Source organism: Micropterus salmoides, unplaced genomic scaffold (genome assembly GCF_014851395.1).
Source record: "Micropterus salmoides isolate LMB-PRFRI ecotype aquatic unplaced genomic scaffold, ASM1485139v1 Ms_hic_scaffold_7, whole genome shotgun sequence".
Lineage (NCBI taxonomy): Eukaryota > Metazoa > Chordata > Actinopteri > Centrarchiformes > Centrarchidae > Micropterus > Micropterus salmoides.
The window spans coordinates 21,753,064-21,771,699 of NW_024044459.1; the positions used below are offsets into that span (position 1 = coordinate 21,753,064).

The 18,636-nt window shown below is 37.9% G+C and overlaps 1 protein-coding gene across 3 annotated transcripts in view; it reads right to left on the bottom strand.

Moving 5' to 3' along the window:
• grid2 (glutamate receptor, ionotropic, delta 2) overlaps nt 1–18,636 on the bottom strand; it is a 600,398-nt gene that overhangs the window by 197,917 nt on the left and 383,845 nt on the right. For all 3 annotated transcript variants that reach the window (XM_038704208.1, XM_038704207.1, XM_038704209.1), the window contains exon 4: nt 9,851–10,056. In XM_038704208.1, the coding sequence (XP_038560136.1) occupies nt 9,851–10,056 (206 nt within the window). The remainder of the gene's footprint in view (nt 1–9,850; nt 10,057–18,636) is intronic.

Below are 18,636 nucleotides of genomic sequence, written 5' to 3' on the forward strand. Positions count from 1 at the left end.
TACAGAAGACTGAATCCCTAAAACGGGACTTTACTATGGAAGAAAGACTTCTGTGTGTGTCTTATTTTTCGTTCTTTAGTAATTACCATTTCTCTTTACCTTTCTTTTAATTTACTCTTTATATGTTCATCCTTCAAAGTCTATACCATCCATTTATGTCTTTGTATACATCCCTACCTTGTCTTTCTAAATCGCTTTTCCACTGACCTCTACCGAGGAACAAAACCAAATGTCAGTGTCATCATGCCATGCATGTGAGTATTAACTGGAGAATAACCCAATAGCACTGAGCAATCTTTACTGAAGCTGACAGTAAGTCCATTAGCTTTTAAGGTTTTGTAAAATAAGTCGTCACCACATTTATCAATTTAAATGTATTTGAAAACACCTTAATCTTTGTTGATCCCTACCCCACCTCACCTTGTCATTTTACCTACATCAACATCATCCCCTACTTCCCTACTATCCTGTCACTCATCTTTTTCAACATCATTTAATTTTTTCGTAGCTTCTCTACTTAAAATGTACTTCAGTGCACTTCTGTCTACCATCTCTCTGTCTGTCATTCGTCCTTCCCTCCAAGTTACACCCTACGCTACATGTCCCATAATTGTAAATGTCAGGACTTTCTCCTCATTCTACATTGCCAAAACACAGACGTCACAGGAATGACGTAACACCAAGATGAAGAAAAGCTTAGTGACTCAACAAATTCAATCAGACAACCCACATATTATCATGTTAATTACTTTCATTTTCTACCTTTCAATTTATTTTGACAATGCCTGGCCAATCCACTGCCCTCTACAGCTCGCTGGTAAAAATTGACTCTAACATAAGAGAATGGAGAAAAAATGTTGGCCTTCATGTTTCAGTAAGCAAAGAAAAAGAGGACCTACATAGAAGGACACAAAGGATGAAAGCATATTAAAGATTGAAATTTCTCCAATTTTCTTTCCATTTTAAACAACATTGACGTTTAGTGAAACGGCCCAGATATACAGTAATTCTCTATGTAACTCAGTTCTCAACATAATTAACAAATATCAGTCAGACAGATTATAAATCTACACCAAAGTTATTAAAGCAAGCAGTACCATAGCACAGAATAATCCAAAGTACTCAAATATATGAAAAAAAGACAGCTTCACACTTTCATATGAAATGTTAAAATAAGAAGATTAGGTAATGCTTTTAGATCAATTTTTCTCTTACATCCCAGACTGCAAGTGTATCCTTAATATAATATAATATAATAATATGTGTCCTGCAGAAATTTTTTCCCTTTTTTTGACTGTAATTGACAGCCCACATTGTCTCTCACAAGCATATATTTCATGAGCCTTGGGACCAAAATGAATCAGAGGTAATTCATTATAAATTGTGGAAAATTCATGCACAGGGTGTTGATAAGAAAATACATATTCATCAATGGCAGTGGAGCAGGGCAGAATCACAACATCTGATTTAAGGCTCCATTTGCAGAAGAAGCCTGCTAATCCCGACCCCTCAGGGATGATTGTAGAGAATGAATCAGAATGTATTTTAAAAGGTGATCGGATCTGTACAAAAATTGCCCATGACCAAGGAAATTGCTCCGCACAAGACAGATTTCACACATTAGAGAGCATATTTTTGACTGATGCTTCACCTGTGGGCAAGGATGCAACTTTAATTTGAATATTCTACCCATGTCTAGCAAGGACATAATTGAGATTAATGATAACGTGTATCCCAATCACAACTCTGTATATTAAATATTACTATTTACTTTAAAATGATACATGTTTGATTTTTTCTCCTGAAATACTCTCCAGACATTGTTCATCATGGTTAATACAGTCAAATAATGACTTGCTCTTAGTATTGTATAGACAATTGACCAATTCTTTGTTTCCCTGCCTCATCTGTGTCACTTTCATTGAAATCAAAATAGATGAAAATGGGGGAAATGATTGTCTGCCGCAGAAATCAACAGAAGTGACAGTGAATGAGTTACCCATAAAGGGCCAATCTGAATATAATCAAAAAACATCCTCTACTAAATTCCATTGTGGCTCATGATCCAAATTCCCACCAGTGTCTCGCTTTTCAGCCTGGCCATTGCTCTTTCTGTTTCTTATTTCACTACCTCATCAAAGGATTTATGGAATCCTTTGATAACCTACAACATTACTTTAAATTGCTCAATTCATTCAGTAGCAACTATAAGGTTCCTTGCCAGATTATTTTACAAGCTCCTTTTCTCAAAGGCTTTTTGTGTGATCAAGCTCTACATTTAACAATAAAAATGTAAAATATACTGTATGTAATAAACATAAAAAAAAGGGAACAGTCAATCTCCGAACACCCACACACCCATCCAGGATGCCTATTTCTGTTGTCACTTACATAGTAACAACTGCAATCCACAGCAGTGGATCTTTCTCGTACTGTTAGTTTGTATAAAATATGATGGAAATTTGAGATATAATTCTTACGTCATCAAATAATGTAGTAATGATAAAGCACAGTGGAGGTCCCTGTGGTTGTTTTCTACATGTAGTAATCAAATGCCTGTGCAATGCTGTCATACAGTTTGACCAAGTGGATTGACAACTCAAATTGTTTTTTTTTATCTTTCTCATCAATTGAGCATCACTTCAACAAACAAAGTGGTACTATTTAGGAAAATCAAACTCAAGACAAACAAATAATAATTATAATAATAATAATTTTATAATAATAGACCTTTAAATGGACAACATGCATTTAGACGAAATTAAATGACTGGCTGTGTTTATTACAGTCCTGTGACCTGATGTTTTTAATTTTTGTGTAAGAGCATTCGATTCATTAAGAGCTGTCAGGATGTGAATAGAATTTCTACAACAATAACAAAAACACAAATAAATTGCCTACCCAAGCTTTAGTACTGTAAGCGCCTTTATACAATTTCCTGTTCAAAGTGACTGCTTACGTTTCCACGTTCATGTACAGTTTTGAATGAGTGCATGCGTACATAGACGATTTTGTGGTGACAGTTATAAAACAGAAATGATTGTTGAACATATAATAAAAACAACAGCCAGTGGGTTCCTGAACTGATTTAAATCTATTTAACAATAGATTAAGTTAATACAGGTTAAAGTGAGATTTTCAGGTCCCACATACTCACAAAATCTATTTGCCATAATACATATAAACACAAAACATACATTATGTAACACAAAATTATTCCGGTGTACAAAAGCACGTGCCATTTGTTTAGTGAAGATTAGTAGCAATGTCAGGATAGATACTAGATATTTTCTTGTAATGGATTGTTAGAGAATAGACATGTTTACAACAATATTTTGAGAAGTGGGCAATGACCTACTGCAAAAAGACCAGCAGGAAAATGAATCACATTTCTTGCATAGTCATATTACTTACATTACTGTAGTGTATCAGTGAACACTGCAATATTAAAGGGGAAAGTTGGTGGTATCTTCTTTGAACACTGAGGGGTCTCAAGCCTCCATCCACCTAGGAATTTATGCCTTTTTAATCACGCAATACTGGTCCTTGCCATGTATAACAGTTATGATGTAAATTATAGGCATAAGAGGCATACTTTAGGTTTCCCCTAACCCTTCTTGATATAAGGAGTGAAAGTTACTTTTGCCGGTGCATTTCAAAATAAATTGTTTTTAGCAACCGTCTGTGTCTCTTTCTCTCTCAGTGCAAAGAATGCATGGAGTACACTTGTTGAAAAATGTGTATGGCTTGCCAAGCCATAATTGTCTGCGATTCTGGTTTCAAATATTTATTTAGAACAGCTGTTTGTTGTTTCATATATTTATAGATCCAATATTTGTGCGTCAGACCTCTTTCAAAGCCTATAGATTCTGCTAGCTGGTGGTAAATGTCCATATACTGGCATTTGTAGTGTTAATCTCCTTACTTTAATACTGAAATGAATTTTAGTGGCTCTATTACTCTTTCAGACTTCAATAGAGTTTCTATGACTTTAACTTGATGACCATTGCACTATAATCAGTACGACTTAAGTGGGTGGGGTGCTACAGTTTAAAATTAGAGTAATCAACAATAACAAAAAAATAAAGCATGAGGAGAAGCTCACACATACAAAAAAAAGAGTAGAAATGTACAATCCAGAAGGTACAACTCAACAACTTTCCCAAAAACATAGCTGCTACATTATTCAACATGTCTTATACAGAGTATTTTCCTTCATGTTTCATTTGCGACATCTGTCATCTCTGGAATGATCTCCAACCCATTTGATGGTCCTTCAAGTAAGAAATGTCAGTTAAAGAGAAAACAGTCCAAAAATGGCAACGTTTTAAAGTTTTAACGCTTTGAGATCAAATGGCAAAATTCATATTTTCCACTTCTTTGCATATCTAATATGAAGTCTATGTGTGTATATGTGTGTGTTTGCAGGAGAGAGAAAGTGAGACAGAAGAATTCTGCGTATATTCTTACTCATAGCAATATTATATCTAATATCTAATTTCCAAATGCCAATACTTCATATCATATTAATTCACTCATTATCTTATGACACTCTTGTAAAGAAAATGAATGTGTGGCAAGAAAAAAGCACTGACTGAAACACACATGGACAGAACAATGTGTTTTTTTAATAACACGATATCCTATAAATATCAAACACTGTTTTCTTCTTGAATGTGACAAGGCTATGGCAAGGCTGTGCATCTATGAAGTCCTATTCTATTCAGATTATGCTTGGTATACCACAGGTTACACTGGGAACACTCTCCGCAAATGGCGCTTCTAAATGCTCGCTCCATAGCAAACAAGTCGTTTATGCTTAATGATCTCATCATGTCTAAGAAATTAGATTTTCTGTTCCTGACTGAAACCTGGCAGAAGAATATGGATCTTGGCCATCTCATCAAGCTCTGCCCGAAGGATTACACTTCAGCTTGCTCAGAATTTCGAGCCGCTGAGGAGGACTTGCTGTGCTGTTCAGCAGCCTCTTCCTATGTCGCTTAGTGAGCACTGGGTTTTTCATTTCTTTTGAACTACAAGTGATTTAAGATGGACAAACTAATCATTTTTACTGCGTTTTAATATCACGTCTCAGTCCTGCAGTGGTCCTCTTCCTTACTCTCTAATAGGAGCTTCTCAACTAATGTTGGCAACTATGCCTCTTCATTTGAAGCTCTGTTATGCAGTGTGCCCCAAGGCTCGGCCCTCAGTCCCATTCTGTTTGCCTTGTACCGAATAAACAACGATTCTTATTTTCAGATGATTATACATTAATGAAAACATACTTATGAATATTATATTCCATTTTGTCCATATACTGCCAATAGGTTCCCCCAAATCTTACACATTAGTCCTTTAAAACACATTTATCTTGTCCCATCACAACAACTCCCTTTTCACCTGCCTCAGCAAAGCATCCCTGGATCTTTACAAGAGGTGCAAATGCTGCTGCTAAGCTTTGACCAGGTACTCTGAAACGTCTGGTGTGACAACGATTTTGATTTCTCTTGACTTCACAACCAGTTCAGAATCCAATTCAAGGTTCTTGTGATCACTTATAGAGCTTTGTATGGTCAGGCACATATCTACATTAGAAATGTATTGCAGCCCTATATTACCAGCAGGGTCCTAAGGACATTTGATCAAGGTTTATTGTTTTTTTCTTGATGCAGGCTTAAAAGTAAAGGAGACTGTACTTTTGAGGTTGTGGCTCCTAAACTTTGGAACTCTCTCCCTTTTGGAGTTAAGATCTGTGGATGCTGTGGGCACCTATAAAAAAGCAGCTCAAGAGCCACCTCTATTCCTCTGTCTACATGAATGGATAGAATAGGGAGATGAATGTACCAGCAAGGAGCCTTGCTGGCAGTGGCTGGTACACTCACCCACATGTACTAGACTGAAAAAAGCAACAGAGCAAGAAAATGTTAAATAATGCAGAAAATTGAATGAGCAAGTTGGTTGTGAGAGTATATGTGCGTCTTTGTGTAGTAAAATGCATGGATATGCAAGGTGGAATACATTCTACCAAGAATCCAGCAGATATTGAACAGCATTTCCTGCTGGTCTCACATAACAACAGGGAAATAAAACTCACAAATCACAGAAAAGCAATGACGAAGACTCAAAACAGAGTCATAATAAGGAAAAGATGAGCCAACAGGCTGTTGTGAACTTAGTTTGGCTTCTTTCTTACATTTGCACTTTTTCATATGTGGTCTTAAGTGCTACCATCAACCAAACATTGAGTTATTCTGTTATCAATCTATCAAGCCAACAGAATCTGACTTTTAAATTCAGCAAGCATCATGCTATCTGACTTGGTCAATTTAAAAAATCAACTTATGTTCAACAAAGCTATCTGAACAAATGTAACTGGGCCTAAAAACCAAATCATTGGTTAACAACCAGGCAGTTTTTAAACAAGAACTTATAACAATGGCCAAAGAAAGAATAATCACTGTCCTGTACCCAAGTGGTGGCAGTTTAACAGCTTGTAGTATATATTTGTTCACCACATTTAATTTTAAGGATTACCTCCAGTGTTAATTTGTAGATTGCTTTGTCCCTTATTTTTTTAATTCCTTCATTTAGCTTTGTTTCCTTTTATCCCCAAGTCTTCCAAACTAAAGTAGAAGTTGTCCTTTTGCAATTGCCTCATAAAAAGCAGGTTAAATATGATCGCTACAAAGATATGAATATGATCTGCCAGGCACTATAGTTATCACACCTTTTCAAGTCTGTGTTAAAACAATACTGACATGCCCATATGTACACCGGAGTTACTGGTTGCTTTTTAGTCATTCGTCATGCCCATACTGGTCAGGAAGAGTAAGAATAAGAAATCCCTTCTCTGTGCAAAAACTAATTAGTTAAAGTTAATAGGAGGCTTTGGCAATTCATGTTAGAATAATCATGTGGGTATCTACCAAAAGTAGTCTTTCCAATATAAAATCTCCTCTTTCTGCTTTACTGTTCATCTTTTCACGGCCAGTTTGGAGAGTAGGGACATTAATGAGACTGAAAACTGTTTAAGTGTACCAATGAGTATTGTTTGAGAACATGATTGAAAAAGAAATTAACATATCCTTTCAGATTTGGTAAGGGTTAGGCACAAAACCTACTTTGTTAAGGTTAGGGAAGGTTAGACTTAAGCACTTCCATGCACTCTCTTAATTGTCTTCAATCCTCTAATCACTCTCGTAGCTTGCCATATCTCTCATCTCCCTTTCTCTCTCCTTCTGCCAAGTCTCGTAATTTTGGAGCAGCTTCTAACATCAGGGCCCATTGCATCTGGATGGGAGGTTCTCTCTGTGACAAATGACCTCACACATAATTCTGATAAAGAAAAAACAAGGTCGCAGTCATTTCTCTCTGCCTACCTGTGTCGGTCTTTCAGTCCATGTATCTGTCTCTCTCTCCCTCACCACTCCTCACTATCTTGCCAGAGAGATATATGTGACCATATATCTTTGCCCATCTCCTGATACTTTATCTCGTCCCTACTTGATGTCTTACTAAATTAGATTAAATGACTGATTTGTCAACTTTCCCAAAGAAAACAGAAACTCTAGAAAACTAATTTGCTTTTGCTATTTCACATATTGTAAAATAGCTAAAGCGATTGTCCGTACCTATTGTAGATCAAAGGCCTGTACTACAAAGTGAGGTAACTGGGTTATCCAGGTAACTTCAGGAGTAACGTTGTGACTTTGGAACCTCCAGATTTACCAATACAATGCAAGGTGGATAGCGCTGCTTCCCGTTACGGCTGCGCCACAGTTTTGTTCCGTCCTCTGCCCGGCGTCAACTTCTACTGGAACACTCAGAAGCGTTTCAGCAGCGGAGGGTGTAGCCTGACCCACGTTATTGACTTTGTCTATTGTTAATTTGTCTTTCTACTACCTTCTTTACAGCTTTCTGCTACCCAGTTTTATTCCGTAGTCTGCATGGCTGCATATCACCACAGGGAGCATTTCAGAATCAGAGCATTCTGCCTGCCTGATTTTGTTGACATTTTGTTGATTTGGTTATCAGTGCTTGCTTTTTGTGCTTCTACTATGATTAAGAAAGCTACATAGTTAAATGGTTTCCTTTTTTTCCTGTTTTAACTGTATTTATTGTTGTTTTATGACAGGGAGTCTGCACAGAGTATTTTATTTAGAAAATTGACCAAATTCTCTATGCTGTTCTGTTTCTGACTTCCTGCCTGGTTCCATTTGCTCTGTGCAGCTTGGAATCTGTCAAAAAATAGACCCGCTGTGTATTCTCTACAGAGCGGGTCACAAGTGCAGTGTCCGTTTACAGGAGCCAAAGTGATGCCTGGGCGGGCCAAATTAATTACATGAATAAATAAATACTTTGATAGCGGCTGATAGTTTTATCGTAACATTTAAAAATCACTAAAAGGTTTCCTTAGCATGATCCAAAAGTGTGAATCCTTGAGACACATTGTCATAGTCCTCTGGCCAGCACAGTGCACTGACTTCAGTGTGTTTCCATGCTGCGCTTACAAGGCTAAGACTACACACACACACACACAGAGCCACATACACACAGAGCCACACTTATACACATTCACAGGCACACAATAACACCCCAACTTTCACCCCCCCCCCGTCACGCCTCCAACCAAATTAGATTGTGATTGCTCTTTCTGAGGTCACTTTTAATTAAACTGAGATGAGAACATGACACACGGGATTAAGCCCCATCCTACCACTTCAAATTATGAATTCATAACTAATGCTAGAGCCTATTGCTTTCAACCATGACCTCCATATCATTTATGTATAAGAGCAAAAGGAACTCCCCTAATTGTCTTCTTCTGAAGAGATAAAGAGCAGGATAGGAGGGGGTGGGGGATGTGTGTGTGTCTGTGTTTGAGCACAAATGTGTGGGTGTGGGAAAGGAGTAGTTTAAACACTCATTAAGGAAATAAATATGTTTGAATATACAGTATATACTCTGTTTAAACGTAAATTGTGCAGTATAACGTGTGTGACTGTGCACACTAAATGAATAGTGACATGACTTGACTAGAGAGAGAGAGAAGCAGAAAGTAAGAGAGAGAGAACAGAAGAGCATAAAGAAACTGGAATATTGTCCTATCTCTAATGTAAATTTTCATGAGTGCCATGGCATGTTCAGGACATCATGAATAATACTACATTGCACTTGAGAGAACTAGCTGCTATAATTTCAGCTGATCTGATTAGTTGGAAGAGACTCAGAGAGCTTACTTGAGTCAGAGAAACATCCATGAGCCTGGTAGCATGAATTATACATGTATTACCATGTGAGATGAAATCCCTTCAAAACAAACTTGCTTACATAAAATACACAAATGTCTCGTAAAGTCAACACAATTGTGTTGATGTGTATTACAGTGTACTAAACTGTATCTGTTGTAAACTGAGTTCTGAGAAGTGTGGAATATGAACTCATGTGATACAACATTTAAACCTTAACAAAGCCAGAACCTGCCTTTTGGTAGGATTTCATGCATACAGAGTCTGTCTGAGGAGTTCTGCCTTACTCTTGACATATTTCCTGCATTTCTTCTGGCAGATAAGTTGTGGTACAGATGTAATCAGTTACACAAAGTTTGACCAAGAAATCAATTCCTGATTGATTCCAGTCAAGTAGAGAGCTCTACTAACCTACACAACTGTTTTCTTATTCTGTATGAAATCATTTAGATCCACAACACATGCTAACCTCTCAATAAATAGGGCTGTAAAGCTATCTGTTTAGCGTGCCACTCACAGACTGAGAAAAGCTTGAACTACTGTTACTTGTGTTCCACCAGTTATTAACTGGAAAATGTGGGACCAAAAACCACCCTCCTTACCTCAGTGATAAAAGCCTTGGCAGTGGCTGGGCTCATGAACAGCACGGCTCTGCGTAGTGTATCCCTGTACCGATGCAGCTCTTCTACACGCATTGTTCTGAACAGACTGGTGATCATCATGTTGATATTAGATTCCACCTTCTGAAGTGATACGTCCATTCCCTGCTGAGAGGTCCGGTCCAGGAAATCCTCAATGCCACGGATATCTGGAGAAATGAGATGGAGATACAGGTGTGACTACGCATTTGGCTCTAGAGGGACACACATTGAAAGTATTATGCAAAACAAAAAAAGGCAGAGAGACAGACATACACCTGGTCATACACAGATATTTAGCACAAATATTAAGACTATGACTGATCACTTTACACTGTATTCTGTGCTGTAGCGGATTGGTTATCTCTCTGCATGAACAGATTCAGTAAATATCTCAATTCATGGGCTCTTCCTGGTAGTGATTCCTTGCTACTAGTGCATTTGTATTACTCATATTGTATCCTTTGAAATAATCTGAGCTAAGGCTTTGTTGCCAGAACTGTACATTTGTCAGTACTGAATTCCTTTTTATGAAGACACTTACAAAGCATTCTGTAGAAATGTCCGCTCTTACACTCACACACAAACACAATAACATGAAAACAAAAAGCATATGGTGGTGAATCATTGAAAGTGAGTGGCATGTTTTTGCCTTTTTGTCTATTGATGTTGATACTTTGGTCTAATGATATTGACAGACAAAACTATCAATAGCAACAGACATCTACCAAAATTAGGGTTTAAGTAAGCTTTACATTTATTACATTTTCATGCTACAATAATTATAGTAACACTGTAATTATCTCTACAGAGTGTGTGTGTGTGTGTATGTGTGTGTGTGTGCGTGTTTGTGTGTGATAAATATCGATTATACAGTATATTTGCATGTGTGTGTTTGCTGGTGTGTGTGTGTCTTACTTCATGTATGTCCTACTTGGTATGTTGAACAGGAATATACAGTAGCACAACAAGCACAAGGGGCTGAATCTCAACCTTTTGGAGTGTAATGTTTTACTGTAATTAGGGCTGTCCCCTACAAAGGATTTACATAGTCGAATCAGAATCGTTAAGTCCTGTCTATAGTTGACTGATAGTCGAATCATGTGTGTTTTTGTGCGCGGCGATTGCGAGCAACTGTGAGATTGACAGTCGAAGCTTTCGCAGGCTATTTGGGGTCAGCCCTAACTGTAATTTAACAGAATAACTGACTGTACTGTAAATGACTAAAGTCACCTTAATTCACATGTCTCATTTCCTGTAGCTACATCTACCATGGTCTTAGTCAAGGATCTGTTCTTTCCCCCTAATGCATGCCTCTTCTTGGTCAAACCATTCATAAATATAAGATTGCTATCTCTGCTATGCTGATGACACTCAGCTTTATCTACTGCTAAATCAAAAGTGATGAGGGTAATTTGAAGACACTGGATGGTCAGAAACCAAATGGTTAAAACCAACTAAAATTGATATTTGTGTTCTGTAATAATTAAAAACCTTGACCAACTTGCTAACAACAGTATATGCAAGCACCTATCTTCTGAAGTAATAAGTGCCAGGAAGTAAGACCAGTGCATTGTTCCTAAATTTAAATCTCATATTGGTCAAACCAGAAGTGATGCATTTTAAACAAACTTTTTTCTTCCTCATCCAAACTTGGATGCTTTAGTCTATTAATGTTGTCTTTTATCACTTTAACTTTAATCAGATAGGAAAAGCGGTTTGATGTTGTGGTGAATATCTGAGGATGTCTGTGCTGTTCGGACAGGTATCCCATTTGTGCTGAATCCACTAAATATACAATAAGAGAACAAGTTCACAGAACAGTTTTAGATTAAAAAAACAAACTGCTCTAATTATCTCTATTACGATAATTAAAGCAGGATGCTGGTGTCAGTATTTTTACTGCTTGGACCCCTCTATTCTTAATGAGCTACATTGCAGGTCAAGGTAATCCTAATTAAGGCACTTTGGTTGAGACCACTGCTAATGATGTCAGAGGATGTCGGTGTGTGTGTGTGTGTGTGTGTGTGTAGTTATGTAAGGCAACTACCTAATGATGTATTTTATATGGAAAACGGATGACACTGCCGTCATTGCCAGTGTCATGGCTGAGCAATTAAGTGGATTGATTAGACTTGTTAAGGGCCAGAGGGCTGGGGCGATGGTGTGATTGCATCAATGCTACAATTTGGAGGTTTAACAACATATTAAGAGGAGAGACACCATGTAACAACATTGATTAACAAGGAAACATATTTAGATAGAAGACAAACAAAATCAATATCACAATATCAAGCAGTTTTCTGATACTGAGAAGATTAAGAAAGAATGTTGTCAGTCTTTCAGTCACAACAACATGACGTGACATGAAGAGAATGACAGCAAAGTAATAGTTTGTGAGGGAAAGTTGAATTATTTCTTTTGCAAATTCATTCCAACATGTACGCAGCAGCACATACATACACATATACAGATGCACAACTCCAGAGGACAACTGTTGGGCATCTGTTTACAAGATAGTTTTCAATAGGAAAAGACCTACAGTATGTGTCTGCCTGTGCATATACAGTATGTGAATGCATGTCTTGCTGTGTTAACAGAATGAACGAGTGCTAAATTATAGCTTTATAAAAGGTATAAAATAGGTATTTTAAAAATATTATTTCAGTGTACCCATGTCAACTGTCATGGTTTACTAATTGTGACATTGCTGTCTCTTTGTGTATATGTGATTGAGTGTGATGATGAAAAAGGTAGATGAGCAAACAGAGACATCAAGATGGCATATTTAATGGCCAAACAACACTGCTCTAATCTGTGCACAGAGTTATCAAGCCCATTAAAATCTAATTACTATTATTAATTAGCAGGTATAATAAATTGTAGTAATAGAAGCAATTACTGTTTAACTATATTGTCATTGTAAACATAATCATCATCACCAGTGCTGTTACTACGAATGAGCTACATACCATAAATCAGTTGTAAAAAACAAACAAAAGGATGATTTCTGTATTTATAAACCTGTGCCCTATTTACATATATTTTAGAGTTGAAATGACTAGTAGGTACAAAAGTTTGAAATGAAGGAGAGGAGTTTGTTGTTGTCGCTGTCACCTTTGTGTTTCCCCTTTTCTGTCTCACCTCTACCAAGTAGGCTGTGTCCCTGTGGAATGAAGACCCGCCTACTTCCTGGTTTCTGGGGTGCTGACATCAGTCCCACCCATTGGTTCACTCTGTTTCCACTCAACCAATGGCTCGTCACCACATTGATTACCTCCTGCTCATAAGGAGAGTCCACCTGTTGCTCGAGGCAGCTTGTCACCGCCTATTGACTTGTGTGCTGCTCGTATTGACTGCATACTTTGCTTGTTAGCTGTACATTGTGTTTAGTGAAACAATTTGCATACTTTGTTTGTTAGCTCTACATTGTGCGCAGTGGAGAAATTCACTTAGTATTTTTGTTTACTATTGCATTAGTTTTCATCAGGCGGAGTGGGTGCTGTGCTCTTTGTGTTCTTTTTGTAGCAAGAATCAACTCTGCTTAAATAGATAGATAGGTACAGGCCTCCTTTTGAGGACCTTTTTATTTTAACTTGGTTTGTTATTTTCGCAGCACCCTCATCCACCCTCCTTTTGTTTATTGTTACCTGTCTGCATCTCTGTGTTACCAATAAAAGTTACCTTTTTAAGATCTATACCAGTTGTGCCTATATGTTTATGGCCCCCACTCCCCTCGACCAACAGGGGGTCGTAACAGTTGTGTATGTAGAGCTTTCAGTCCGACCCCTTTCTGAAGTTGAAAATATTTCTCTGTTTGTCTATTTTTTTAAAGTAGATGTTTTTAGCAACAAAAGCCACAGACATGTGAGTTGTGATCAAGTTTCTGCTAATATGACAGTTATTACTTAGCAGCAAACCAAAGATTACACTATAATCTTTAATTAGACTGAGAGGACAGCTGATTTGGTGGTTGCCTAGCAACATTAAAAAACTGCAGCGCTTTGCTCTTCTCTAAATTCAACCGAAAAAAGGAATTGCGCCTTGCGTTTTCGAACCTGCAAAGTGCTTTCTGTCTGATCGGGACCTGATTCTTCTTTGTCCTTTTATAGAGGTTGGCATTACCGCCACCTACTGGATTAAACAGTGCAAAATATTTACAGTTCCAACCAAAGTGATTCCATTCACATCTGTAGTCCGTCTAGTTATTTTTAAGTTATTTCTTTTCTATTTTTGTGTCTATACCAGCATTCTCGCGACCCCCTGGGGGGTCCCGACCCCCAGGTTAATAACCACTGATGTAGAGAAACTGAAAGCAAGACTTTATTTCCTAACATTACTCCAACACAACAAACTCCACCAATGTTTCCTACAACAACTCGCCACTCACGAGATTTCAGAGCAAGAATTGTCCTTGCGTGGCAAACAGAAGCACTATTTGTGGATGTTATTTTGACGGGCACAACTGCCCCAAGGAATACTTTGCAGCCACTAGAGACAGTTCGCAATTGCCAGCTGAAGTCATCTACTGCACAGTTTCCAAAACTTGTACCTACTAGTCATTTCGACACCAAAATATGGCCCAGGTTTAAAATTATCCTTTACGGTTGTGGGAACAAAAATCACTATACAGGTGGCCATTCAATTAAGATTCATTTGACAGAGGATATATTTTCCCACAATAACAATGAAAGTGCTTCGATTCCCAAAGCTATATCTTTCATTCCAATAAAAGCACACAATACACAGACAAGCACAAACACATAGTGCACACAAGCACGCATGCACACACACACACACACACACACACACACACGCTTAGTACTTTTACCAGTCTAAGAAGATTTAATCCTAGTTCTTAAATATCCGTATTTATCATGGCACAGCTACTGCTATTTACTGTATGATCAATGGTGCCAAGCAACATAAACATTTTACACTGTCTGACTGATTTATGTTCTCTATGGTAGGAAAGCTTTGTAAATCAACAGAATCAAAAAGCTTTTGTCAACAAACAAGAAGAAATTAAATAATGTAGAGAACCCCATAGAGCATATTACTTGGTTGCTTTGTCTTATGCATGCTATTCTTGCTCCTGTTTTTGTTTCACATTACAAATAATATAATAATAATAAATAATGTGGGCCCTTCTCACCAATCAGCCTGTGTGTCTGTAAACTTTGTCTTTGTGCTTTATGTCATGTCTTTCTACGTTTAGCAGCTATAGGCCTCTTTGTCGCTTGTACCTGTCAGACATTTTCTCTATCTGTCTGCTTGGCTGCTGACTGACTAAAATGTTGTTCTGGCTTTATTTGCCATCATCAATCCTTTAGCCACCCTGACTTTTAGTACAGGTTGTGTTTCTAATGCATTTGCCTTGCTTCAGTCTCCAGCTTGAAAAAACAAACCCAACTGTCTCGTCCATACAGCTCATTTAAACTCAATACACAAAACACTAAGCAATGTATTTGTAAATAAAAACCGTTATATTTAAGTTAAGGGAAATGTGAGAAATACTAACTTGTATATAGGCTATAAACAATCATTAGTTTTTTCAATTGCTAACCTGCAGTGGTCAAACCTGAAGTCACATTGTCAAAACTCTTCACACAGTCAGCGAAACAGAAGTGTATGTGGAACAAACTGTGAATCATTTTTCACTACCTGCAAAACACTATATTTCTGCAGCACATTTTTCAAATGTTTACACACTGTGTCCAAAACTGTTAAAAACACATTCAAAACAGAATGATTTCAAATATCCTGCATTTTCGCTTTGGTACATTTCTAGAATCATCCTCAACATTTTCAAAACTATTTGTGTTGGTAAACTATGGCTAAGCTTTGGATGACAATGATTGATAATGCACATGGCTGCACTTTTTCTGTATGGCACAGGTCAATTTCAGCAGTACAGAGTTGTACATTTCAAGGGACAGGACAGGATTCGCAGTTCCGCTTTTACTGTATGCACTGTAATTTGTTGACAGGGCATGTCATTGTGATGCAGAAAATAAAAAACGAGACTATTTTACAGCACTGCATAGCACAACGGAAACAATTACAAAATAAGAAATGGGAACATGGAAACACCCCCTCAGGTTGACATTCCTGTCTATTGGGCCACAGGTTCTTATTCACATCACAACATATCTTTATCAATTTACTGTAGGACACATTTACAAAAAGTCTAAATCTAATTGTTTGGTTGAACAAGTATATTTTGAGACTTGCATAAGTGTTTTGGTGGTTTGAGTGACTTTTGGAGGTGTGAATAACTGTTTGGCCAAGATGCATGTTGGTAATGCAGACTGTGGGAAGAGTTTTGTGGCTTCAGTTGTGACCACTGCATCTTAGCAATTAAAAAAAAAACTGTAGAGTAACTTAAAATCCTTCAGTTTCTCACATTGCTGCAGCAATGTGCAGGTGTACTTCATGACCCTGTGATCTCACTGTTGTGTGTGGTTACAAGTGCAACGAAGCACACCCAACCATACCCAGCAGTGATACGTGTGATATTCAGTGTAGGAATGTTTTACGACCACCACTTTGAAAAAAGAAAGTAATTGACTTTTAAATGTAGACATATCCTGGTCCAATTTTACACATTAATAGTCAAATGCATCCGCATTCCTTCCATCAAAGTCCGGTTGAGTTCCTGCCTTCTGCCGTTCAAAGGACAAGGCTTGAGCATGTACTCCCCACCGCTGAGCGGATCATTGCCTCTCAGCTTCTTTCCATCAAGGAGCTTCAGGACACCATAGCGGATAAAAAAGACGGGTAAAATTGCCACCGACCTTGCCCACCCAGGCAACCATCTGTTTGAGAAACATTCCTCTGAGAGACAGTACCGGTCCATTAACATCATGATCACCCATCACCTCAACAGCTTTTTCCCCAAGCACTGTCATCTTACTCAGCCACTTCTCCCGGGTCTCCCATGCAAAGACATACTGTGCATCCCCATACTCCCAGGCCTCTTCATCCTCATCTAATAGATATGACTGTATTACTGCTACCATGCTATTCCTTGTCACCTAAGTGGTTTTTGCAACATTTTTAAAAAACCTTTACAGTGTCTCAGTATGTCCCTGAGTCACTTCAGGATATGTAAACTATATCACTTTCTTTTTGGTTAAGGAACCAAATTTCGCAAATAAACAAGATTCCATGTTTTCTTCTGTGTCCCTACTGTGTCATAAAATGTTGACTTTGAACCTCTGCCATTCATAATAAAGAACAAGGCAAAGATTGAATTGATACAACAGTTTGTAAAACAGAGCTCCAGCCATGTCTCCATTGATATCCTTCAAAGTGTACCTTTTCCCACCTTGCAATATGCCACTGTGGATTAGTGCTTTTCAAGTGTTATACAAGTGGAACTGAAGAGGCATTTTGCAAAGACAACTCAGTCAACTGGAATGGCTTCCATAATTCCTTATAAAACAAGGTTGAGGTTTGTATGGTAAGGTTCTCAGTGTGTCCCTTTACCCCATTTGTCAGGCTTCCCTTCTTTCCCCTCTATCCCATCTATCCTCCAAGTCCCTGGCTCAAAGTGAAAGCTAGAGTTAATGTAGTGTAGCAGCCAACAGCACGCAGGGATTTCACCTGCATGTACCGACCAGCTCAGCGGTACTCAGAAACCACCACTCCTTTCTCCCCTGCTTGCTTTCCCCTCATCCCTCTCTCTTCCCTTGGCTTTTCATCTAAAACCTCCCTCAGTTTTCCCTGTTTGCTTTGTGTTCTCTCAGGCTAAATATCATTTTGTGAGATGAAGTCCAAGCTAGCTTTAGAGTAGAATAGGCAGGCTCTGTGTCATGTGTAATGTCCATCAATTCCACAATGAGGAACAATGTTCGTCTCCTATTCAGTGCTGATTTCTTTTAACTCTGAGTGAAGTGATTTTTAACCAAACCCTATAACATTAGCAATGACTGTGATATTTCCCTTATCTTACCAAAGTTATTTTAGTTGCCTAAACTTAAACATACCTTAAAAGTACAATGTCTATGATATGGCCAAATTTTAGTTTTTAACAGAATATGAATAAGTAACAATTCTGACGTTATGTCAAAGACTTGTTGTAATACCATTATGTCAAAGATTTGCTGTAATACCACTTGTGCTAAAGAGGTAATAGTCCAATAATTTACAGAACAAATAAGCTATAAAACAAAATATTAAAAGAAGTATTGTGTCAAGACAATGCCCATGATTTTATGTCATTAAATACCTTTTGATAGGAAATAAATTATAGGTAATCTAAATAAAGCAGTTGCTGGAGTCTGTACTGAGAACACCCCTTTAGGGAGGATTGCAAAGGAGGAGAAAACATTGATATGAACTTTGCACTGTGAAGAAATGAAACGGACGAACGGTCCAAAAGGAGGTGTTAACACATCCCATATTAGAGGCGATTCCCCTGAGTATGGAGTAAGGGGGAAACATCAAACATCTGCAAATGAGATTCAGCCCTGGTTGTCTGTCAAAGCCTCCCCGCTCCCCTGTTCTCCCTCTCTCATTCCCTTTACTTGACTTAAAATCTTCCCCACCTTCAAAAAATAAAGAATATACCATACATTGGGATTGAACGCCTTCATTCTGTATCTGACTTTACAAATTCAGTCCTTTCTCCTTCACGTACTTCTGCTTTGTTTCACCTGTCCTCTTCCTGACATTTAAACTCTAGGCTTGAAACTGCTGTGAGAATGCTGTTGTGGAATAGCCAAGCCAATAGCCAATAGAAGAGG